This window comes from Cucurbita pepo, chromosome LG03 (assembly GCF_002806865.2).
Source record: "Cucurbita pepo subsp. pepo cultivar mu-cu-16 chromosome LG03, ASM280686v2, whole genome shotgun sequence".
Taxonomy (NCBI): Eukaryota; Viridiplantae; Streptophyta; class Magnoliopsida; order Cucurbitales; family Cucurbitaceae; genus Cucurbita; species Cucurbita pepo.
This window is the reverse complement of record NC_036640.1, coordinates 2,491,210-2,513,713: the sequence shown is the minus strand read 5'-3', so window position 1 is coordinate 2,513,713 and position 22,504 is coordinate 2,491,210. Positions and strand designations below refer to the sequence as shown.

General features: G+C 36.9%; 5 protein-coding genes across 6 annotated transcripts; 3 read left to right on the top strand and 2 right to left on the bottom strand.

Annotated features, from left to right (window-relative positions):
• Positions 1 to 1,896: 1,896 nt before the first annotated feature.
• Positions 1,897 to 8,933, top strand: LOC111790180 (V-type proton ATPase subunit H-like). Its single transcript, XM_023671019.1, has 12 exons — positions 1,897 to 1,993; positions 2,174 to 2,243; positions 2,894 to 3,019; positions 3,203 to 3,305; positions 4,635 to 4,707; positions 5,672 to 5,737; positions 5,870 to 5,987; positions 6,558 to 6,719; positions 6,911 to 7,036; positions 7,272 to 7,397; positions 7,975 to 8,154; positions 8,370 to 8,933. The coding sequence occupies exons 2-12, from the start codon at positions 2,208 to 2,210 to the stop codon at positions 8,616 to 8,618; spliced, it is 1,365 nt and encodes a 454-aa protein (XP_023526787.1). The 5' UTR covers positions 1,897 to 1,993; positions 2,174 to 2,207; the 3' UTR covers positions 8,619 to 8,933.
• A 170-nt stretch (positions 8,934 to 9,103) lies between these two features.
• LOC111790179 (cytochrome P450 98A2) lies at positions 9,104 to 11,657 on the bottom strand. The gene is made up of 3 exons (XM_023671018.1): positions 11,117 to 11,657; positions 10,108 to 10,505; positions 9,104 to 9,958 (listed from the first exon to the last, which is right to left on the bottom strand). The coding sequence occupies exons 1-3, from the start codon at positions 11,598 to 11,600 to the stop codon at positions 9,314 to 9,316; spliced, it is 1,527 nt and encodes a 508-aa protein (XP_023526786.1). The 5' UTR covers positions 11,601 to 11,657; the 3' UTR covers positions 9,104 to 9,313.
• Positions 11,658 to 13,314: 1,657 nt separating this feature from the next.
• On the bottom strand, positions 13,315 to 15,725 carry LOC111790181 (WAT1-related protein At5g07050-like). Of its 2 annotated transcripts, XM_023671020.1 has the most exons (6): positions 15,504 to 15,725; positions 15,245 to 15,307; positions 15,054 to 15,170; positions 14,510 to 14,936; positions 13,715 to 13,866; positions 13,315 to 13,629 (listed from the first exon to the last, which is right to left on the bottom strand). In XM_023671020.1, exons 1-6 carry the CDS (start codon positions 15,704 to 15,706, stop codon positions 13,503 to 13,505), a joined length of 1,089 nt encoding a protein of 362 aa, XP_023526788.1. In that variant the 5' UTR covers positions 15,707 to 15,725; the 3' UTR covers positions 13,315 to 13,502. The 2 variants fall into 2 exon arrangements, with proteins under 2 accessions (XP_023526788.1, XP_023526789.1); XM_023671021.1 differs by lacking the exon at positions 15,245 to 15,307.
• A 958-nt stretch (positions 15,726 to 16,683) lies between these two features.
• LOC111791728 (cytochrome P450 94A1-like) lies at positions 16,684 to 18,662 on the top strand. The gene is made up of 2 exons (XM_023673197.1): positions 16,684 to 17,330; positions 17,822 to 18,662. Exons 1-2 carry the CDS (start codon positions 16,684 to 16,686, stop codon positions 18,660 to 18,662), a joined length of 1,488 nt encoding a protein of 495 aa, XP_023528965.1.
• A 2,125-nt stretch (positions 18,663 to 20,787) lies between these two features.
• LOC111791423 (WAT1-related protein At5g07050-like) lies at positions 20,788 to 22,047 on the top strand. The gene is made up of 4 exons (XM_023672752.1): positions 20,788 to 21,052; positions 21,123 to 21,185; positions 21,312 to 21,428; positions 21,579 to 22,047. Exons 1-4 carry the CDS (start codon positions 20,850 to 20,852, stop codon positions 22,042 to 22,044), a joined length of 849 nt encoding a protein of 282 aa, XP_023528520.1. The 5' UTR covers positions 20,788 to 20,849; the 3' UTR covers positions 22,045 to 22,047.
• Positions 22,048 to 22,504: the final 457 nt, after the last annotated feature.

Sequence of the window (22,504 nt, the reverse complement as noted above, 5' to 3'; positions counted from 1 at the left end):
GTAACTACACATTAAAAGTGAGAGATTTGGCTTTCTATTCATTTTAATAATAAAGGGAATAAAGTTTAACCATTCTTTCATTATGTTATTCATCATTATCTCTCGATTATGGTGCGAAGATAATGTAGTTCTTTTTCATTTTTTTAAAATATGAATTATTTTGCTAAATTTCTATAAATAAAAAAAAATTTAATAATTTAAAAACGTGTAATGACCCTAACAATATACCGTGTGAAATTCCACGATTGGAGAGGAGGACTAGTACCCGCGAAAAGGTCTCAAAAGAACGGACTCATAAAACATTATTTTTACAAATATTACTACGCTCTCGCGTTTTAAAAATTGAGGAGAGTCATAGACTTGGACTGGTACACGCGATCACACCGTTTATGTCACTGTCACACCCATTTCAAGTCTTAATTTTCATCGAACGGTTTAACCAAATTTACTTAATGGGTAGTTTCGAATTTGATTTTAAAATAAAATTATTTTAGAATACTATACATAAAATTAAAAAATTAAAAATGAATGAGATATTAATAAATTTTAAAGATGTGATTTAGATAAGAAACTAAAAATTTGGAGGGTTAATTATTACTACATTTATAATTTAAGTTAATTACTTAAATAGACCATATTCATTTTATTAATCCAACTTGAAAAAAAATTACTCCAAAAATAATTTTTTTTCTTATTTTGGAATTTTATTTTCCGTACAAGTAGAAAGTGAAGGAGGAAGAATGGACGTCGGCGGTGGACTTAAAATTATGAATTATATTTCAAAATATAATTTTATTACCAAAAGATGGGAGAGAAAAAAAAAAACAAAACAAAACAAAATGACCTGTAATTGTGTTTTTGACCTATAAATTCCAACCAATTAGTCAATGAATGACCTGTAATTTATTGTGTTCGGGTGAGTTTGATTGGATAAGATTTTGATTTGAATTGGATTATATCTTTAAAAAGACTGACGACTTGATTTTCGAGTCCAAATAAAAAAAATAGGTTCAACCGAATGAAATTAGTTTTTTAATTATATTTGTAAAGGCTTACTTTCTTGATTTATCTGTCAAGAATTTCGACTTAGTATTTAATCATCTTTTTTCTGGATTCATCCTACCTGTTTCGTTAAGCCCCACAATATTATATTATGTTTTTTTTTTTATCCAATCTTTTATAAACCGTCTTATATCTATAAGTTGAAGGTTCCTAACCCATTTCTCTTTTAATGATTTCAATTTGGCTTGAATTCTCACTATATTTGTCTCTCGTGCTCTTTTAAAACTCTCGATCACTCTATTCACGTTGCACACGATCAGTTGTTAATGCCATACATGATCACTGTGTTCACATCCCTCACATTTTTAACTGTTTTTCAAGTTAATTTTATATTGCACACGATCACTTGTTAATGTCATACATGATCACTGTTCACATCCCTCACATTTTTAACTATTTTTCAAGTTAATTTTATATTATTCACCTCCCTCAAATTTTTAACTGTTTTTCAATTTAATTTTATATTATTTAAATTTATTTTTTGTTTGGAGGTTTTGATAATCTATGATAATCTATAACTGAGTGTATTTATATTTTAAATTAAAATCGCGATTTTTTATTTTTTTTTTGTTGAGCGAATTTATCATTCATTAAATCCGTTATTTAGAAGTTAGATGTGAATTTGTGTTTTGAGTTCATTTTAATTTTATATAATAGGTTATAGTTGTAGATAAAAATTAATATCTTAAATAATCATGAATAAGAAAAAAGAAAAAAAGCATGGCGGTTCAACCCAACCGGTTCATCACGATAAACGAATGGTGAGTTGGTCCAAAAAAACGCAACTCGTGCAAACCGCTGAAAATGAAATTATAAAAAAAAAAAAACGAGCTAATTCGATTCTCTCTTCATAATTTGCTAGGAGATCGTGAGTTGTGTTCCTTACTGATCTGCGAATTTGGATCACAATTTTTTCTCGTTCTTCTTGCTGGTAAATTCTCTGCATTTGTACCAATAATTTATAGGAGAGTTTTAGTTGAAGCAATTTGGATCACAGTTGCGTGGAGATGGATATTTTGATGTATTTTACCATTCGTGAAGTTTTCTTCTCGTTCGTGGAGTGAATTTTACTTCAATTTTGGGGATTTGATCTGATTGCTTGATCTGCAGCGTTGCTGGTTGCGTAATTGCAAGCGGAAGGTGCGATGGAAATAGACCACGCCGAGCTTAGCACTGAGCAGGTTGGTGATTGGATCTTCTTATTGTTTCTTTCCTTCTTAGATTTGATTCTGAGGTGTTTTTAGATGGTTATTAGTAGTACTGTAAAGAACTTGATTTCTTCGATGGCGCAAAATGTTATTGATTATCGAGTAATTTGTACTGTTTGTCAGTTTGGTGGTGTGAGTGTAACTACACCCATGGTGATTGAATGTTAGGTGTTTGAGCAGTTAGGTCAATGATCCAAAAATAGTTCATTTACTCGTTAGTTATGGGTTATAAGTAATTGCAAGTTTCTTCTAGGATCTAAAATTGCAATTCATCTGAACATCTTAATGCCATTCATTAGAAAATATAACTCGATGGAGAAATTGGAGGGAGCAAAAACGAGCTGTTTGTCTTGAGAGATTCATTTTCTTAGCAATCGCAAGTTTAATTCTACTATTTTTTAAAGCATTGTCATTTTCATTGGGTGATCCAATACGTGATCTGGAACTTACTAGGATGAAGTTACTTAAAAATGCTGAGATAAGGCCTCTTACATTCCAACTTATATTTTTCACTGAGGTCTTGAGGTGCCCTTAGAGAGNAGCTCTTTTTTTTTTTTTTTTTTTTTTTTTTTCTTGGAATTGATAATGGATGCTATCATTAACATTTTTTCTAATTGTGGAAGGTTCTCACAAGGGACATTCCATGGGAGACATACATGACTACGAAACTTATCAGTGGAACAAGCCTTCAGCTGTTAAGGCGTTATGATAACAGACCAGAGAGTTACAGGGCACAATTGTTGGATGATGTAAATTTTCCCCATATATGTCTGATTCATTTTCATTATTTAATTCATCTACTTATTATTCTTTTGTGCATGATTATTGTGATGGAAATCTTGTTTGTCCACCCCATGTAGAGAAAATAGCAAATTAAGAACTATTTTCTTTACATTATCTCATTATACTCAAAGTGCAGTTGGATTTTGCAGGATGGTCCAGCATATGTTCGATTATTTGTTAGCATCTTACGTGATATATTTAAGGAAGAAACAGTGGAATATGTTCTAGCATTAATCGACGAAATGCTGACAGGTAACTTCATATGAATAGAAATTTATGATTCCATTTGGAAGTCTAAAAGAGTTTTACAAGATCAAGAACTATATTTTCTATTTTTCTCGAGATATACATGGGGCTTTTCTTAGAAGTTCATAAAAAAGGTTCTTTTCTGAAAGTATGTCATATTTGTAAGGTAACAAATAGAATAATCCAATTATATTAGGAGGGGCTGGGATAAGAGTGGTTTGGTTGAAGTTTGCAAGCCTTTGTAATGGTTTGAGTAATTTATTAGGGAATTGGTTAAAAATTAGTTGATGTACTAAAACAAGTGGTAGCTCTGATTTTTTAGACTCTTGTCTTGCTTGGATTATTGTTTTTGAGAAGGCGATCAAAAGATGTTGAGGTTATTGATTTCAATTATTTGCTGGAAGCTTTATTAGTTGCTAAAGTTGGAAGTTTTAAAGAGGCCTAGGGGTCATCTTCTATCAAATCTGTTTTTAGTAAGTTGAATGCTTCATCTCAGGCAAAGGGTTCGTTCTCTGCTTTGTGGAAATCAAAAAGTCCAAAAAGAATTAACATTCTTTCTTGGATAGTGCTGAATAGTAGTCTAAAGACAGCTCACGTTCTCCAACGAAAGTCTCCCTCATGTCTCTAACCTTCCATTTGTTGTCTTTGTTTTGAAGCAGGGGAATTTCTTAACCATTTATTCTTGGAAAACCCTTTTCATATTAGTCTAAAAGTAATGTTCTTCAGTTTTTATTGGGTCTTTCTTTACCATTGCATTCTCACCTGCTTGGGGTCAATGTGGTAAAAGCATTGATTGGAAAAAAATTAGAGAACTTTTGAAGGTAGACATCATTCTTAGTTAGGTTGGCTTGTGCCAACTCATCTGAAAGTTCCTCTTTGGTGTTCCCTCTCCCGCTCTTTTGATTGTTTTTCTTTATAGGAAACTAATCTAAATTGGAATCTTTTATTTATCCGTTGAACTCTCTTTTTCATATATTTCACTCATTTTGGAATTTGTTAAATTTTTTCAATGAAAAGTTTCATTTTCTTGTTTAATATGCAATTTTGTAATATATTTTTATATTAGTTTGACCTTCGAAGTCTAATTTGTTCAAAACTCAGCCTGTAGATATATTAGTTACAAGCATCTATCATGTTTTCGTAGTTGATAATAAATACTAGTATTTTAAGATCTCTTAATACCACTTTCATCTCAACATGTTTCTCCAACTATGGGAGGCTCAAATATTTATCAATAGAAGTCTTAACTAAAGTGTCTATGGATAAATAATTTCAGTTAAAGCAAAGAAAAACATTAAAAGCCCACTGATATATATGTGGTGAATGCTTTGGCAGCAAACCCAAAAAGAGCAAGATTGTTCCATGATCCTTCTCTTGCAAGCGAAGATGCTTATGAACCTTTCCTACGGTATGTATGTGATTCAAGCATGGGTTTATGCAGAATTGTTTAAATTAGTTATACATTTCATTAATTTATATGATCCTGATATTCTGATTTATCTTTTTCGTGTTGTTTTGTTTTTTTTTTCTTTTTTGAACTTCTCTCTAATGTGTACAATCTTTTGCTTACAAGTTACATTGTTTCTTGACCAAATAAAGTTTAATTCTTCCCTTATGTATATAGTTACATAATTTCCAAATGGTTGAACCTCAACCAAGCTTTATAACCTATATATAAGACATAATTTACATCCACTCATTCTAGTGTTCAACAGTAATGGGGTGGGGGGATTATTAGTCGAGAACATACAGCCTAACCAGCCCGCTATACATAAGTTGGCTACATCCACTTATTTTAGATCCCCCTTAAATCATCTTAAAGAAGAGTTTTAATCCTGACTGTTTGATGATCAATAATGCACATTGAATGGAAGAAAAGGTCCTTAAAGGAGTTCTGGGGGGCAGTTTATTGTGCACTTTTTCCAAATTTTGATAACCCTCCCATGAAAAACAGTCTCCTATTTTTGCTTTGTTTTCAGGATTTTTACTTCACATAATTTATATTTCAGGAGGGTTTCGTTTAAAAAAATAAAATGAAATAAAATAAAAAAACAAAAAAGAGGGAAAAAGTTCTTTGCTTATTTTTCTAAAGAAGTTTTTGGGACATTAAGGATACAGTACCTTACAGTACCAACCATTGGATTTTTTAATAAATTTATAATTAAACTCCACATCATTACAAATTTATCATTTTTCACACGAAAATTTGATTGAGATAAATTTATACATTAAGGATTATGTGTAATGTTCTAAAAGGGAAAGGAAAAAAAGTTTAAAAGTGGCCTAAATATTGGGGATGGATTATATATTTAGCAGTATGCCAATTCTTTTTGGAGAAGTATAATACTAAGTAAATTTCTTATGTAATTCAGATTGCTTTGGAAGCGAAATTGGTTCATACAGGAGAAGAGCTGTAAAATACTTGCTCTGATAGTGAGGTACACTTTTGGAAATATTTTCCACCACAAAATTTCAAGGATTTAGTTGTATGTTTTTTGGCGTGTATATGTGTGCATGTATGATTGATGTAACCATTATGGATTGACTTAATTTCTTTCTCGTAACTATAGTGCTAGAAAGACGACTCATGATGGCAGTTCTGCAAATGATGATGTCACAAATTCCAAGATGAAAATTACTACCATTGATGATGTTTTGGATGGACTGGTGAAATGGCTTTGTGCACAGGTACTTTGCATATGTTCAATATCTTTACCATTCCTTCAATGTAGAGACTAGAGAGCCTGTAACATAAGAAAATACTAGGGACTTTTTCCTCTTTGGTGTGGGCTATCCATCAACTGCATCCAAGATTTTCCTAAGAGATCATAGATGTTATATATCATATTTTTTCCTTCATATTCTTTTTTAATGGATATCTATATGATGTGTTCATCGTTAAAATGTTAAAATATAAAAAAATATATTTTAATGTGTTGCAAGTATTGGCATCTTGACTTTGTGTTCTCTCAAAATTTCCTCTCCCATTAACACTCGTGATTAATTGGTATGGATGCGATATGTATTCAGCAAAAGCCATAAGGAAATATGTTATATAAACATAGATACTAACCCATGTACTTAAATGTATGCATGTACTTTTTTCCGTTTGATGATTAACTTGGAAATGTAATGTGTAAGAGCAGCTGCAGGCCATACACACCCTTTTAGTGACCCATTTATTTTAGCCAATCGAAAATCTATTATTGAGCTCTAGTTTCAACGATGCTGACACAGTAGTCTTAAAATGTTGTGTAGCTGAAGAATCCTTCACATCCTAGTCGTGCTGTATCGACTTCTATCAATTGCCTTTCAACTCTGCTGAAGGAACCAAAGGTCAGATCCTCCTTTATCCAGGCAGATGGAGTGAAATTGCTTATTCCTTTGATTTCTCCTGCATCGACCCAACAATCTACTCAGGTAATTTGGTCATTTAATTCCTGGCATTTGCACTCGTCTTCTTATTAGTTGGATATTTTCTTTGGATTTCTTATCATATTTATCAGACTCGCATTTTTTAAGTTGTCTCCAGTAATCAATTACTCCATTTAATTTTGAAAATTGTTATTGTCAAACTTTAACATTGAAACTAACTGTTCTTTTTCTAACAGATTCTATATGAAACCTGTCTTTGTGTTTGGCTCTTATCATATTATGAGCCAGCAATTGAATTCTTGGCCACTTCTAGAACCCTTCCGAGACTCATTGATGTTGTCAAGAGTTCCACAAAAGAGAAGGTGAAACCACCCTCTGGACACTGGTCATTCTAATAAAGTTACTCTGTCTTGTTCTGTGTGTTTTAGTTTGCTATAACCGCATTGTATTCATTCTCCCCTGTACATTCATGGCATTGTTTCATCCTGCCTTTATTTTTCTATCTTCAAGTAGAGCCACTTAGACTATGTTGGCTTGTTTACCATGTTCAACTTCTAACATCAATGTTTATTAACTTGTTTGTGTTATTTCTACTAGGTTGTCCGAGTTGTTATTTTGACCTTGAGGAACTTACTCCACAAGGGAACATTTGGAGCTCAAATGGTCGGTCTCGGACTACCACAAATTGTTCAAAGTTTGAAATCACAAGCATGGAGTGATGAGGTAGGAAAAGTCCGAAGTTTTTTCCTTACTGAGTTTCTTTTATTTTCATCATAATAGCCAATGCACCAACCTCCCTGATGGACATCAAAGAAACAGTTCTTGATTTGTTTGTTTGTTCGTTTTTTTAGTAACAACTGAATCGATATCACTAAAGTGACATTACTTTCTGTCTTAATATTATCTCCATAAGATTGATGGTTGGTTGAAACTTACTCAGCATCGCATGTTTTATCCAAATCTTTGATGGCTGAATTATATCCTATAGCTCTATCGAGGATTTCTCTCTTTTGCCCCCATTTCCCCTTTTCTGTATCAGATCTAGGTGCAATTTCTTCTTTCCCACGAACATACTTCTGATGTACCTTTTCTTCCGAGTGTGAAATGAATGACATTGCTCATCATTCCTAATATCTCTCGGTTTCCTATTTTCACGACTGATTTCCATTTTTATTCGAACTTCCATTACCATGCATACATTTCTTCACCAAGTAAGCAAATCTTTTAGCTTTTTTCTCTCTCCCTCCCCATCTCTCTTTTCTACAGTGTACTTAAAAATATGATTACAACCATGTAATAGGACCTTTTGGAGGCTCTGAGTCAACTGGAAGAGGGGCTGAAAGATAATATCAAGAAACTAAGTTCTTTTGACAAGTACAAGCAAGAAGTCCTTCTCGGGCATCTTGACTGGTCTCCTATGCACAAAGATGTAAATTTCTGGCGTGAAAATATTACAAGCTTCGAAGAGAACGACTTGAAGGTTTTTCCCTCCTCTTGTTACAGTATTGTTTTTCTACCGTTTTCTGAATCATCACAAAGTCATTATCATACTCAAATGGGCTGCATTAAATGTGATTATTATGTTGGTCCTACTTTTATAAAGAAACCACTTTATCCTTTATAGATCTGTATGATATATGAAGAATGTGTTGGTTGTACTGAAAGTGAAAGTAATAGGCGAATTATTTGATACAGATATTGAGGGTCCTAATCACCATTCTGGACAGTTCCAGTGATCCAAGGGCTCTGGCAGTTGCATGTTTTGATCTTTCCCAGTTCATTCAACACCATCCAGCTGGGAGAGTTATAGTGACAGACCTCAAGGCCAAGGAAAGAGTGATGAAACTGATGAATCATGAGAATGCTGAGGTTACCAAATATGCCCTCCTCTGCATCCAGAGGCTCTTCCTAGGTGCCAAGTATGCCAGCTTTCTGCAGGCTTAAGTCGAGTTTCTCTCCACTATGTGTAAGTTACATACTAAACCCATCCTACTTAAACACCCCACTTGCTGGAGCTAAAGAGGTGATTCATTTTATTAAGTTATTATCTTCTTAAATTTTTTTGGGGTTGGTGTGAATCAACGAGAGATTTTATTCATTTCTTGCATTCCCAGAGTATTCTTGGGCATATTGAATAAAGTCACCAGGGTGTCTTACCTTGTGTTTTACGCTTTGTTGTGTATTGATTTAAAATTGAAGAGATCTCTCTGAGATATTGAGTTTAAAGCAAGTGAAAAGTTGGTTTCTTTGTTCGTAATCTGCAATTTGAGATTCCTATGTCAATGATCTTCAATTTTTTTCTACCGTTTTCTGAATGTGTCCAGTAATATCTAGTAGAATATCACAAAATCCCATTAGAATAGAGGAAGAAAGCAGAGAAAATCCCATTAGAAAGCAGAGAAAATCCCATTAGAAAAGAGGAAAGCAGGGAAGGGAAGATAGAAAATTGAGTGATTGAATTGAAACATCTGTTCTGTTGTCGTCAAGGTTTGATTTCGCTTCAGATTTTACAGAAAGGAGTTTCCATGAAAACAGAAACCTTCTTCAACCTCAGTATCACCGGAAGAAACCCTTTTTCATAATACAAAACAAATCTAAACGCCGAGGAACATCAACAACCAAACAAAAACAAACACATCTTACATGTCCACAGGCACGCGTTTGTACAGTCCCGAAGGCAGCCTGGGAGTGGCCACAGCCTGCACTGGCGTCTTCATGTACGACACCAATCCAGGGCTCTCCGACATGTCGATCTCCTCCGCCTTCATCCCCGGCGACGGTGTCCATTCGAAATGGTGCAGAAGGTGCCCCAACATTGAGGTCACCAAATTGATTCCTAATTGAGCCCCTGGGCATACCCTCCGCCCTGCCCCGAATGGCAGCAGCCGGAGATCGTGCCCTTTCATGTCCACATCCTCTTCTAAGAACCTCTCAGGCCGGAATTCCTCTGCGTTCTTCCACACCGCCGGGTCACGTGCCACTGCCCACACGTTCACATGCACGTTCGAGCCTTTGGGGATGTCGTAGCCGCCGATCTTCACGTTGGCGTTCGATCGATGCGGCAGCATCAATGGCGTTGGTGGATGTAATCTCATCGCCTCCTTTACGACGCATTGGAGATACGGAAGGTTCGAGAAGTCGTTCTCTGTCATAATCCGATCTACTCCAACCACATTGTCTAGTTCCTCCTGAACCTTCTTCTGCACTCTAGGGTTCCTTACGATCTCCGCCATCGCCCATTCCACCGAAATCGCCGTCGTGTCCATGCCGGCAGTGATCATATCCTACATCACATCCACATCCACATCCACATCAACAAGAGATCCAAATCCTCGAAGACTGTTCTTCAATTCATTTCACAGAGTTGAATAGAGATCGAAATCATTGAAAACAGTTCTTCACTGAGAGAGATAGGGGAAATCGCATAACGTACCCAAAGGAGGCCGATGATAGTGTCTTCACTGAGATCATACTTATCTTGGAGAGTAAGTAGAGCATCAACGAAGTGGTTCTTGACATTACCGCTCTGGTTGCGAGCTTTGGTGTGCTCTTCCATGATGGCTCGAGTGAGGCGGTCGCGACGGGCACCATGCTTGGCGAAGGCTTCTTCTTCGAGAGGGAACATCCAGCGAAGCCAAGGGATGTGCTCAGCCATGGCCAGGGAGGCGCCGAGCTTGAGGCCATTGGCGACAATGGCCTTGAATTCGAGGCCCTGCTCGTCCATAACGCCATCGGAGTTGACGAACCTCTTCCCGAATGCGAGTCTGGTGATGTTGTTGAATGAAACCGCTCCCAGAAATTCCCTCACCTTCACACTCTTGCCTGACTTCTCTGTGATTCAAAACCCAAATTCCAATTTTCTTTTTAATTATTATAATTTTTAATGTTTTTCAATATTTTTATTAATTTACCCAATTTCAACCCCTAAAATTAATAAATCAAAATCAAAATGATTAAATATTAAGAAATAATAATAATATTAATAAATTAATTAAAAATTCCAACTGGAGAGTTGACTCTGGATATTTCCTTATTTGACTTTTTCAACCAATTATTTATTTTCATTATTTAATGTTTTTTTAACTCAATCTAATTATAATTTTTTTTAAATCTGGTTATTTTGGATTATTTCAATCCTTTACAAACAATTTTATTTTTAATAAAAATAAAATATCAGATGAGAAAACATTTATTTTTTAAATAGTTAAAAATTATTTTAGACAGTCAAATAATAAAAATAATAAATTTAAAATGAAATAAAAAAAAGTATATATAATTGAATATTTTTTAAAATTAACGAGTTGATATATTTATTTTTTGGTTATTTTCTTCCTAATAACGAGGACCGTTTTTAATTATTTGCAGAAACAAAATAGCATTAATGGCGTGGGGGACCACTTTGCAGCCACGTAAGCAAAAAATGGGTAAGAAATTGAAGGTACCAGGATTGGTGCAGAGCTTGAAGATGTCTTCAACCATGGCGGAAACTTCATCTTCTCTAATCGGCCTCAGCGATTCAAGTCGTTTCGGTGAGAACAGTTCAATGGTACACACTTTCCTCACCTTCACATAGTGGGGCCCATAGTCCGCCCAAATCAGGTCCTTCCCATCGCGGCTGAATTTCGCCGCCGACCGAGTCCGGTGCCGGTCCGCCAGGCTCTGGTCGTGCTCCTTCAGCACCGCCCTCGCTAGCTCCGTGTTCGACACCACCACGTTCAGCGTCGACCCGAACCACACCGATATGATTGGACCGTACTGCTTCGCCCAGTCCGCGTAGCATCGGAACCGGACCGGCTTCACGTCGTACAGGTTTCCGACCACCGGAAGCGGGCGTGGCCCCGGCGGAAGCTTGAAGCGGAGGCGGTTGAAGAGGTTGTAGGCGAGGAGGAGAAGGAGGAGAGAGAGAGGGATGAGAGAGAGGACCATTTTGGAATTTTAATTTTTTTTTTTTAATTTTTTTTTTTTGAATTATGAAGAATTTTGGGAGTGTGGGAGAGGTTGATATATGAGGGAAGGGAGTTGGTGGAGTAAAGACTTTTAATTATTATTTTCTATTTTCCTAATTTTATTTTTCCTTTTTAGTCTTAAATAACGTAAAAAAACAAAAATTAATACAATCTAGAATATTAATAAGTTGCACTATATTCGAGTTGATTTATATTTTTATTTTTATTTATTAAAATAATAATATTAATCTCAATAATATTTTAACAATTTTATATATATATATGGTAATAAAATGCAATTGAATTTTGGGTATATTAATTAAAATTTAAACAAATTACAATATATATTTAAAAGTATAGGGTTAAAAAAGGGAAAAAAAAATTGAAAGTAGATTGTGGAGCGTGTATTGCACGAGGTGGTTGGAGAGGGTGGGGGTGGTTTTAGGGAGTCCATTAGGTGAGGTAGGTAAGGGGTAGAAATGGAAATAAGAAAAAAAGAAGGGAGAGTGCGTTTGTTGGGTGCAAGGAGAAGCCGGTGGAGGTTGGTGAGATGTGTGGTTGTTGATGAAGAGCTTTTATTCTCTGCTCCCCGCATCATTTGTTGTCTCTTCTTCCACCACTCATATTTCGACACATCATTTTCCAATTTCATTAAATTCTTACCAAAATATATATATATATATTTAATATTTTTGCCCATTTTAAGTATATATGTTTAATTTAATTTTAGAATTTCTCTATTAAATTTTCTATGGAATAATTTAATCAGTTTTTTAAAGTAAAAACGTCATACTATGTCTATCGACTCCTCTCACTCCCCGTCCTTCACACACGTTTCAAAATTTCGAGAGTAACGGTATAAATATCGAAACTTCATAAAATACACTTGTGACATGTTCGAGACAGATCATTCAAAATGATCAAAATCACTTCTATCATCCCGAAAATTATTCCAAAACATGTTATTAATCCTTCAAAATCAAGTTTGATTATCTGAAAAAACACGTTTAAGGGATAAATTCAATTATTCAATCAATATTAAATTGTTAGAATCAGTTCGAAACCGATCGTTAAACTAAAAAAAAAACAGCGCAAATCTCGAACATGGTATTGGAGAGGNATATATATATATATTTAATATTTTTGCCCATTTTAAGTATATATGTTTAATTTAATTTTAGAATTTCTCTATTAAATTTTCTATGGAATAATTTAATCAGTTTTTTAAAGTAAAAACGTCATACTATGTCTATCGACTCCTCTCACTCCCCGTCCTTCACACACGTTTCAAAATTTCGAGAGTAACGGTATAAATATCGAAACTTCATAAAATACACTTGTGACATGTTCGAGACAGATCATTCAAAATGATCAAAATCACTTCTATCATCCCGAAAATTATTCCAAAACATGTTATTAATCCTTCAAAATCAAGTTTGATTATCTGAAAAAACACGTTTAAGGGATAAATTCAATTATTCAATCAATATTAAATTGTTAGAATCAGTTCGAAACCGATCGTTAAACTAAAAAAAAAACAGCGCAAATCTCGAACATGGTATTGGAGAGGTAGGTAGATGGGTTGAATGATATGATCATGATAATGTGGTTGGAGAAACATCATAGATTGTGTGCGCCCACAATCTCATATCTTAATATCAAATATTAATTAATAATTTAATACTAGGCTCGTGGCTCGATATTTTGATCTTTTGCAACACATAACATATATGTAACAACCTATATCTAAGATTCGAGATTTGGGTCGATGATACTGGATGACCTTGACATTAGCCTTGAAAATAAACCTTAAAATAACCTATGATTCAGTCAAATATGTTTATGACATGATTAAGACACCTTATTTCGTATCGAAAGTTGCTTAAATGGGTTGGTTTATGACGGGCAATTCTTCACGTTTGACCGCTTCAGCAGCGTCTTCAACGTCGTTGCATTTACCCCACAAAACAGAGTACAGCCCTACGCCAATCAGCAGTGCACCAATTATCCTACAAAATCAATACAAAATAAGAGCGTTGTGTTCTAAAGGACTCGGCTCGGTTACCCTCCAAAAGAGAATTGATGAGCAGTTACCCTCCAACATAAACCTTTTCACCCAAGATGAGAGAGCCCATGAAGCCCACAATCACTATCACTAGAGGCCCAAAAGCTGTAACAAAAACTGGCCCTTTTCTTTTCATCACCAAACCTTGAAGATAATATGCCAATCCCGAGCTCACGATCCCCTGCGGGTTTCATCGTGAGTTTATAAGTAAAGAACACTACTTTTATGGGTACGGGATTTTTTGGGCCAGAAGAGCTTATGGTCAAAGTATGGACACTATCATACCATTATAGAGATTCGTGATTCATAACAATACTTCGTAGGTAGGTGTGCATTTAGTACTAAATTATAGTTATTCTTATAATTTATTTGATTATAAACAGAGAATTTTTACGCAAGCATGAAAGGGAAAGCCCAAAGAGGACAATATCTGCTAGCAGTGGATCTGGTCGTTACAAATGGTATCAGAGCCAGTCACCGGACGATGTGCCAGCTTTCTCGCTGTTCCCCGTAGGGGGTAGACACAAGGCGGTGTGCCAGTAAGAACGCTGGACCCCAAAGAGAGGTGGATTTGGGGGTGGTCCCACATCGATTGGAGGAAGGAAAGAGTGCCCAGAGAGACGCTGGGCCCTGAAGGGGGGTGGATTGTGATGTCCCACGGAGGAGAACAAATCACCCTTATAAGGGTTTCCACCTGGTAGACGCGTTTTAAACCTTGAGGGTAAGCCTGAAAGGGAAAGCCCAAAGAGGATAATATCTACTATGTTGTGGATCTGGGTCGTTACAAAATGGTGAATTACGCTAACATTCTTAGTTTTTCTTACCCCATAAGCGGCGGCCAAGAGGTTCATATCCCAGCCGATGGACCAGGAGTGGCGGGGGTGGTCCATGGCGAGGGTGACGACAATGGCTTGAAGGGTTCCTAAAAAGCAAACCATGGTGGTGAGAGAAAGATGGGCTGTGTATTTTCTCATGGTTATGGCTTGGAGAATGAAGAAGGCAGCCCAAGCTAGAGTGGCGATGATGAGCAAGATGGAGCCTTTGATGAACTTTCCGTCGTTGTGGGGGTTGGCCGCCGCCGCCGCCGCCGCCGCCGTGGGTGGTGTGTTTGTGTGGCGGCCATGCCCGGTCCAGAAAAAGTTGATGACACTTCCTTTATAAAATGTCATCAACATGGCTCCCACCACCGTCACTATTGTTCCTAACACCTTGGCTTGGCATCTCACGTTCTTCAAATCCAACTTTTCCATTCTGATGGGTTGACCGAATTAGTTGACATTTCGAATATAATACTTGCATTTATTCATATTCTTCGTACTTTTGATTATTTATTCGATCGGAGAACACGTTAACCAAAGCTTAACATACCTGCAAAGCACTGCCATGATGAACGTCATTGAAGGAAGCATGTTGCCTATAGCACACGAGAAAGTTGGAGATGTCATTTTCAGCCCTAAATAGTAGAAGTTCTGATCGATAACTGGCCTGTTGAGATCGAGAGAAAATTTTTAGCTACTTGAAAGGACTTAATTACGGTTCCCAGCAAGTTTGATACTAACCCGAGAAGAGCTAAAACGAATAACTGAACGAAAATCTTAAATGTAATCTTAGGTCTTACATTCCTGAAAGTAAAATTAGTAACGAGATATCAAGAAAACTCAACAAAACGTGAAATGGGTTAATGTTGAAAATAAAAATAATCGTATGATTATAGAAATATGAAGGGATTTGTTTATCGTAAGACGTGATAACTGAAGAGTATACGAAAGCTACGAACTTTCCTCTCTTTTCTAGGGTAGTACTGACTCTTCTACGCACCTTTCGAAGAAAAGAGCAAAGGGTGCCATGACAGCGGTGGCAAAGGCGTGGCGGTAGACGACGAGGACGTAGTGGCTCATACCGCGGGCGAGGGAGACGGTGGAGATGATATTCATTCCGGCGTAGCCAAATGTGAGGGAGATGACAACGATGTAAGGCATTGCATTTTGAAAGAAGCAGCCAAGGGATTGTGAGTATCCCATGCTTATTATGGTTAAAGGGAAGAGAGGAATCAACAGCTTAGAACAGCTTATGACTGTGTTTATAAGTTATTATGAATTGGGCTTCAACCTAAGGTACGGGCCCATACGCACAGGTATCCATCGTTTACCGTTAGACGGCAATGGAATTGAAGTTTACCTCGTTCAATCAGGGAAGGGAATAGAGGTTTAGGTTCAGGAGAAAGAACAGAGAAGAGATCGTAAAATAGCTTTACCGAGTTCAATCTATCGAATTCATCTTGCTTGAGTTGAGTCTTTGTTTGTTTACAGTTCGTGAAGGAATAACTCACAATAACTAATGGTAATAGAGGTTCAGGTTCAGGTTTCGGAGTTCAGTCTCATGAATCGAGAGTCTTTCCTTTCTCTTTGTCTTTTACAGAGTTCCAGAAGAATAGTCCAGGGTCCTAACCAAAAAGAGTGCTCGAATAACGCTTGCATCCTCTATATAACCATAATTGCTGACACAGAGTTACCCGATCCCTATTCCCCAAACATCGTCATTACTTCTTTTCTGGAAAAAAGAAGTTCACGACACATAGGTCTTCTACCTCCAAGTAACTTTCGTCCGTTACAAAAAAATTCATCGCTACAGCCTCCGGTAAGAGTTTGAAACTGAAACACAGCTCAGAAAAAAATAATAATAAAAATAGAGTTTTAAATGTGAAGATTTTAAATTTAAAGGTAAATTTATTTTTTTTCAATAATTTAATTGTTCGTAATTATAATTAATTAGTTTTATTTATATTTATTGAAGTTAACCAGTAAATTAATTTTTATTAATAAACCTAACTGTATTTTAATCAATTTAATTAATTTTTATTATATTTATTGAGGTTAACCAGTAAATATTTTACATAAATATTTAATCAATTTAAGCATAACTCAACTACTATAAAAAAAAAAAAAAGTAAAAAAGTAAAAAGTAAAGTTGAGATATTACTGAGAGAACTAATTCACCGATGGAGGTCTGTGTTGGGACTATTTTGTTCATCACTTTTTTCTCTGTTTTCTTTTACCTTCGAAAATCACGAAGCCATGAAGGTTTTAGACTCTACCCTGTTGTCGGAGTTCTGCCGCTGTTCTTATTGAACCGGCACCGTTTTCTGGACTGGACGACGGAGGTCCTCCGCAACAGTCGGAACAACACGGCGGTATTCCGCCGGCCAGGGGGTATCACCGGCGTCATGACGGGAAACCCAGATGTGGTGGAGCATATACTGAAGACCCAGTTTGAGAACTACTCGAAAGGGGAACGATTGGTTTCGCTTATGGAGGATTTTTTGGGGTCTGGAATTTTCAACTCCGACGGCGAAATTTGGAGGATTCAACGGAAAATGGCGAGTTATGAATTCAGCACCAAATCGCTGAGAAATTTCGTCACGGAAAATGTTGTAATTGAGATTCAAACGAAGCTGATTCCTCTGTTGGAAAAGGCTTCTGAAACAGAGCAGATTTTGGATTTTCAAGACGTTTTTGAACGATTTGCGTTTGATAATGTCTGTAAATTATCGTTCAATTTCGACCCTGGTTGTCTCGGCGGCGATGCAACTTCCGCCACCGAGTTCATGCTCGCTTTTGAGACCGCCGCCACTCTAATTTCCGGCAGGTTCTGTTTTTTTTTTTTTTTTTTCTCTCCGATCTGCATTTTTAATAAAAAAAAAACCATACCCATTTCGTGCTACTAAACACGAAGATATAATCCACTTTGAGTATAAGCTCTCTGACTTTGTTTTGGCTTATGTACGACGCCTTATACCGGTAGATGTGTATTCCTTGTTTATAAACTTATGATCAGTGTCTGATAAAAAGTGTACTTTGTTCAAGGGCTCTAGCGAAGGAGTCGAGCCGGGAGGCTGTTTGAGGGCTTCATAGGCGTTTGGGGAGGCTAGAGTGTAGGAAGATTGTTGGGAGGATTGTTGGGAGGGAGTCCTACATTAGCTACTTTAGGAATGATCGTGGGTTTACAAGTAAAGAATATATCTACATTGTTATGAGTCTGTTTGGGGAAACCGAAGGCAGAGTCATTAGAGCTTATTCAAAGTGGACAATATCATACCATTGTGGAGAGTCGTAACATTTTGTTCTTAATTTGAACAGATTTAGGTATGCAATTCCTAAATGGTACAAGATCAAGAAATTTTTCAATTTGGGATCAGAGAGAACCCTGAAGAAATCCATATCGATAGTTCATAAATTTGTAGACAACATCATACGCTCAAGAATGGAAGAGAAAACGACCGAAAACAAGGATGACAAAGATTTATTATCTCGGTTCATGGCCGACAAACAAAATTCCCCAAAATTCCTCCGAGACATAGCCATAAGCTTCATCCTCGCCGGTCGAGACACCACTTCTTCAGCTCTAACATGGTTCTTTTGGATCATATCCACCCGACCAGACATCAAACAAAAGATCCTTAAAGAACTCAAAACCATCAGGTCTAAAACTAGTAACCAAATCGGAGAAACCTTCCACATCGACGAACTCCGGGACATGCATTATCTCCAAGCAACATTGTCGGAGACACTCCGGTTATACCCACCGGTGCCGGTGGACCCAAAAGCTTGTCGAGGCGACGATGTCCTACCGGACGGGACGGTTGTCGGGAAGAATTGGTTTGTGATGTACCATGCATATGCAATGGGGAGAATGGAGAGCATTTGGGGGAAGAATTGTGAGGAGTTTTGGCCGGAAAGGTGGCTGGAAAATGGGGTTTGTAGGGGTGAGAGCCCTTTTAGGTTCCCTATATTCCATGCAGGGCCGAGGACGTGCGTGGGGAAAGACATGGCTTATGTTCAGATGAAGGCCATAGTTGCAGCTGTGATGGAGAGGTTTGAGGTCATAATCATGAAGAAGGAGACTCCAAAGCATTATCAGTCATTGACTTTGAGGATGGAGAACGGGTTGCAAGTTATGGTCGAAAAGAGGTCAATATAACGATCCCGAGACGTTCTGTCTAAAAACTTTTCAAAATCTCGTCTTATGTGTTCAATAATGTGAAACTGTCGACTCGAGCCAATAATAATGCTTCAACCGTACTTCTGTATGTTCAAACTCTTTCTGGAATTTCGACTTTTCAAGTTGAGGTTCGAGGTCTTGCTTGACTTTTTATCAATCCTATTTTTGTCTCTCGTGTTGACATCGTTGCCTCTGTCTTACTTATGGCCCGATTGACTTTAATATACATCTCTGTGGTTGTTAGATGATGCACTGTCCTCCTTGGTTACATTGTGACATTTGTTTGTTTTGACTCTCATGTGGCTGGATGGGCGTCACTTGTGGGGCCGCCACTTTATGGGTCAGAAGCTTCTCTTGTGACACTCTACCAGCTCTGTAGAGACTGATTGTACATAAATTCTAAATGTCCCGCTAATACGAAAATCTCCACGATCCTGTCAAGCCAAAATTGTGGCACCAACAAAAACACGCTGAATCGAGTCGTAGTTGTTGGATTGTCAAGCAAACAATACTTTGCAGCGACATTTTTTCGTTTGATTTCGACAACAGAGGAGACGAGGATGTTGATGACAATCTAACGTGAAAAAATTTATGGTTGGATTGAATCGAGTTTGATTTATTATTTAATAATGGATTTTTGGGTTAAAAGAATTTACCATCGGAACGATTCGATTGAATCTAAAGAATATTCTAACCTGATTCAATCGAACCCACGAACATCCCTACTTAAAATCTTCGACCATATGATATTTTATTCATCGACCCTTATCTTCAAATGAGTGCTCTCATAATTGATTTAAATAAAGTGTTAAATAATAAAATACTTTGTCAATTTTTCTTTTTAAAAGAATTATTTATTTATTTATTTATTTATTTATTATCTCATTACTAACTTTTAGGAGAAAGTGGGAGGAGGAGATATTTATGTGAATTATTTATTTAATAAATAATAAAATTATTTATTAAATAATTTTTAATAATTTAACTTTATAAAAATAAAATAACTAACCAAAATTAATTATCTGAATATCTGATTCCTAGAATCTTAGTCATCGATATAGCATCTATATGATATGTCGTGAACTAGCTTCAGTTTAATATTCACGATCTCGAGCTTCGAAATCCCTTTTATAGCTTCCAAAATAATCTTCTAAGTCTTTCAAATCGTGCTGTGATGTATTTTATGTGAATCTCAAGAAGTTCTCCGAAATAGAGTAAAATAAATGAATATATATAAGAATTGTCGATAACGTCGAGATGCTATATAAAGGACGATATTCCGACGTTGAATCGAAGAAAAAACCCTAAACACGTGAGGAAAAGGGTGAGAGAGGGAGATTGTATGCGTAGAATCAACAACAAACAACTGGAGATACTCGTACATTTAAAACTTATACCATTCGGATTCGGTTTGGTATTAGCCAGAGCGTTGTTGTGGGTAGCAGATTCAACTGAACTCAAAGCCAAAACATTCCCATCCACCACCATGCTTTCGTTCTTCTTTCCTTCTCCTTTTAGTGAGATAATGATCTCACTGAGCACTCCATAACTCACTTTTCTCGTCTCTATCTTCTTTTTTTTTCCACCAATCAGTGTCTTTAGCCTTTTTCTAAAGTTTCTCATGCAAAACTGATATGATTGTCAATCTACAAGTATAGTCACAAAAAGATGCGATGAGACAGACGGGCCACAACAGGATTACTACAGGAAAGCCTGTCCCCTCCCGCTAACATAGAAAGAGATTGCCATAACGACAAATTCTCTATATGAATCTCTTCCCTACTAGGCCGAATTGAGTCGCTATTTGGGGTAAGAATGACTTAACCCATACGCATCATTGATGAAAGCATTTCAGACCGGTCACTTTATAGAAGTGACTTGTCAACTACGCTTTATACATTATATGCACCCAATCAACATTCATAAATCGTTCTTACGTGTAAATTAGAATGGGTTTGTTTCGGTTGAGTAATGTCTACGGTATAGGTCGTTCTAACGACGAACCTTCGAACTCTGATTCAAACAAGAAAAGAAAACAAAAGCCGTGGAGTAGGTTATAAATATTTGGTGTAAGTAGCCATTTTGTTTTGGGAACACACTCATATGTTCCTTTCCTTTTCTTCTTCACCATACCACTCTTCCCCTTTTATACATAACAAAACAAGCATGGGATACTTACAATCCCTTGGCTGTCTCCTTCAAAATGCAAAGCCTTACATCGTTGTCATCTCCCTCCAATTTGGCTATGCCGGAATGAATATCATCTCTGCCATCTCCCTCAACCACGGTATGAGCCATTACGTTCTCGTCGTCTACCGCCACGCCTTTGCCACTGTTGTCATGGCACCTTTTGCTCTTGTTTTTGAGAGGTACATATCTTTGAGTTCGTAGTTATCATTTCTTTAACGAGTAACTCATTTTTTAGTTTCAAATTTTCAGAAAAATGAGACCCAAGATTACACTTAAGATTTTCGCTCAGCTGTTTGTTCTGGCTTTTCTTGGGTTAGTATTAAAGCGGGTTGTATTTTTTTTTTTTTTTCAAACAAATTAACTCGTTCCTTTAAATTATCTAAAAACCTTTTCTTTTTGTATCCTTTTTTGTATCTTCCATGGTATCGATCTCAACAGACCACTGATTGATCAGAACTTCTACTACTTGGGGATAAAAATGACATCCCCAACTTTTGCATGTGCCATAAGCAACACGCTTCCTTCAATGACATTCATCATGGCACTTCTTTGTAGGTATGTTAAGTTTTGGTTAACGTCCTTTCAAATCGAATAAACAGATGAACAAAATGAATAAATATATAAATATACAAAAATAACATATTAACATGGAATTATTGTATTCAAAGTTAAGTTCTCTTTTTTAACTAAAACGGTCATTATCAGAATGGAGAAGTTGGAGTTGAAGAGTGTGAGATGCCAAGCCAAGGTGTTTGGAACAATAGTGACGATGGTGGGAGCCATGTTGATGACATTTTATAAAGGAAGTGTCATCAACTTCTTCTGGACTGGGCATGGCCGCCACCCAAACACACCACCCACGGCGGATGCAGCGGCGGCGTCCAACCTTCACAACGACGGAAAGGTCATCAAAGGCTCCATCTTCCTCATCATCGCCACTCTGGCTTGGGCGGCCTTCTTCATTCTGCAAGTCATAACCATGAGAAAATACACAGCCCATCTTTCTCTCACCACCATGGTTTGCTTTTTAGGAACCCTTCAAGCCATTGTTGTCACCCTCGCCATGGAGCACCGCCCTCACGCCTGGGCCATTGGCTGGGACATGAACCTCCTGGCCGCCGCTTATGCGGTAAGAAAGAAAATAATTATAACAGTCCAAACCCACCGCTAGTAGATATTGTCCTTTTTATGTTTTCTCTTTTGGACTTCCCCTCAAAGTTTTTAAAACGCATCTGCTAAGAAGAGGTTTTCATACCCTTATAAACAATGTTTCGCTCCCCTCTCCAACCGATTGGGATCTCACAATCCACCCCCTTCGGGGCTCAGTGTCCTCATTGGCACACTTCCCGATATCCATCCCTCTTCGGGATTTAGCGTTCTCGATGGCACACCGTCCGGTGTCTGGCTCTAATACCAACTGTAACAACCATAGATTTCTACTAACTTCAAGTCGCTACTATAACAGTCCATTTGTAACAGTTCAAGCACACATCACTAGCCGATATTATCCTTTTTGGGCGTTTCTTTCAGGCTTCCCATCAAAGTTTATAAAAAGCGTCGGTTAGGGAGAGGTTTCCACACCTTATAAACAATGTTTCGCTCCCCTCTCCAACCGACGTGGGCTCTCACAA

Bases quoted from the DNA above. Each gene is read 5' to 3' on its own strand.
- LOC111790180 (XM_023671019.1), top strand. From the start codon at position 2,208: ATGGAAATAGACCACGCCGAGCTTAGCACTGAGCAG. The intron at 7,037-7,271 runs GTGAAACCACCC...TATTTCTACTAG, and splicing joins AGAGTTCCACAAAAGAGAAG to GTTGTCCGAGTTGTTATTTT. The intron at 7,398-7,974 runs GTAGGAAAAGTC...ACCATGTAATAG, and splicing joins CACAAGCATGGAGTGATGAG to GACCTTTTGGAGGCTCTGAG.
- LOC111791728 (XM_023673197.1), top strand. From the start codon at position 16,684: ATGGAGGTCTGTGTTGGGACTATTTTGTTCATCACTTTTTTCTCTGTT. The intron at 17,331-17,821 runs GTTCTGTTTTTT...TAATTTGAACAG, and splicing joins GCCACTCTAATTTCCGGCAG to ATTTAGGTATGCAATTCCTA.
- LOC111790179 (XM_023671018.1), bottom strand. From the start codon at position 11,600: ATGGTCCTCTCTCTCATCCCTCTCTCTCTCCTCCTTCTCCTCCTCGCC. The intron at 10,506-11,116 runs GTACCTTCAATT...TTTGAATCACAG, and splicing joins CAAGCTCTGCACCAATCCTG to AGAAGTCAGGCAAGAGTGTG. The intron at 9,959-10,107 runs GTACGTTATGCG...GATGTGATGTAG, and splicing joins CTATCATCGGCCTCCTTTGG to GATATGATCACTGCCGGCAT.
- LOC111790181 (XM_023671020.1), bottom strand. From the start codon at position 15,706: ATGGGATACTCACAATCCCTTGGCTGCTTCTTTCAAAATGCAATGCCT. The intron at 13,867-14,509 runs GTAAGAAAAACT...TGAAACCCGCAG, and splicing joins TCTTGGCCGCCGCTTATGGG to GGGATCGTGAGCTCGGGATT. The intron at 13,630-13,714 runs GTAACTGCTCAT...TTGATTTTGTAG, and splicing joins GAAAAGGTTTATGTTGGAGG to GATAATTGGTGCACTGCTGA.
- LOC111791423 (XM_023672752.1), top strand. From the start codon at position 20,850: ATGGGATACTTACAATCCCTTGGCTGTCTCCTTCAAAATGCAAAGCCT. The intron at 21,053-21,122 runs GTACATATCTTT...TCAAATTTTCAG, and splicing joins TTTGCTCTTGTTTTTGAGAG to AAAAATGAGACCCAAGATTA. The intron at 21,186-21,311 runs GTTAGTATTAAA...CGATCTCAACAG, and splicing joins TTTGTTCTGGCTTTTCTTGG to ACCACTGATTGATCAGAACT.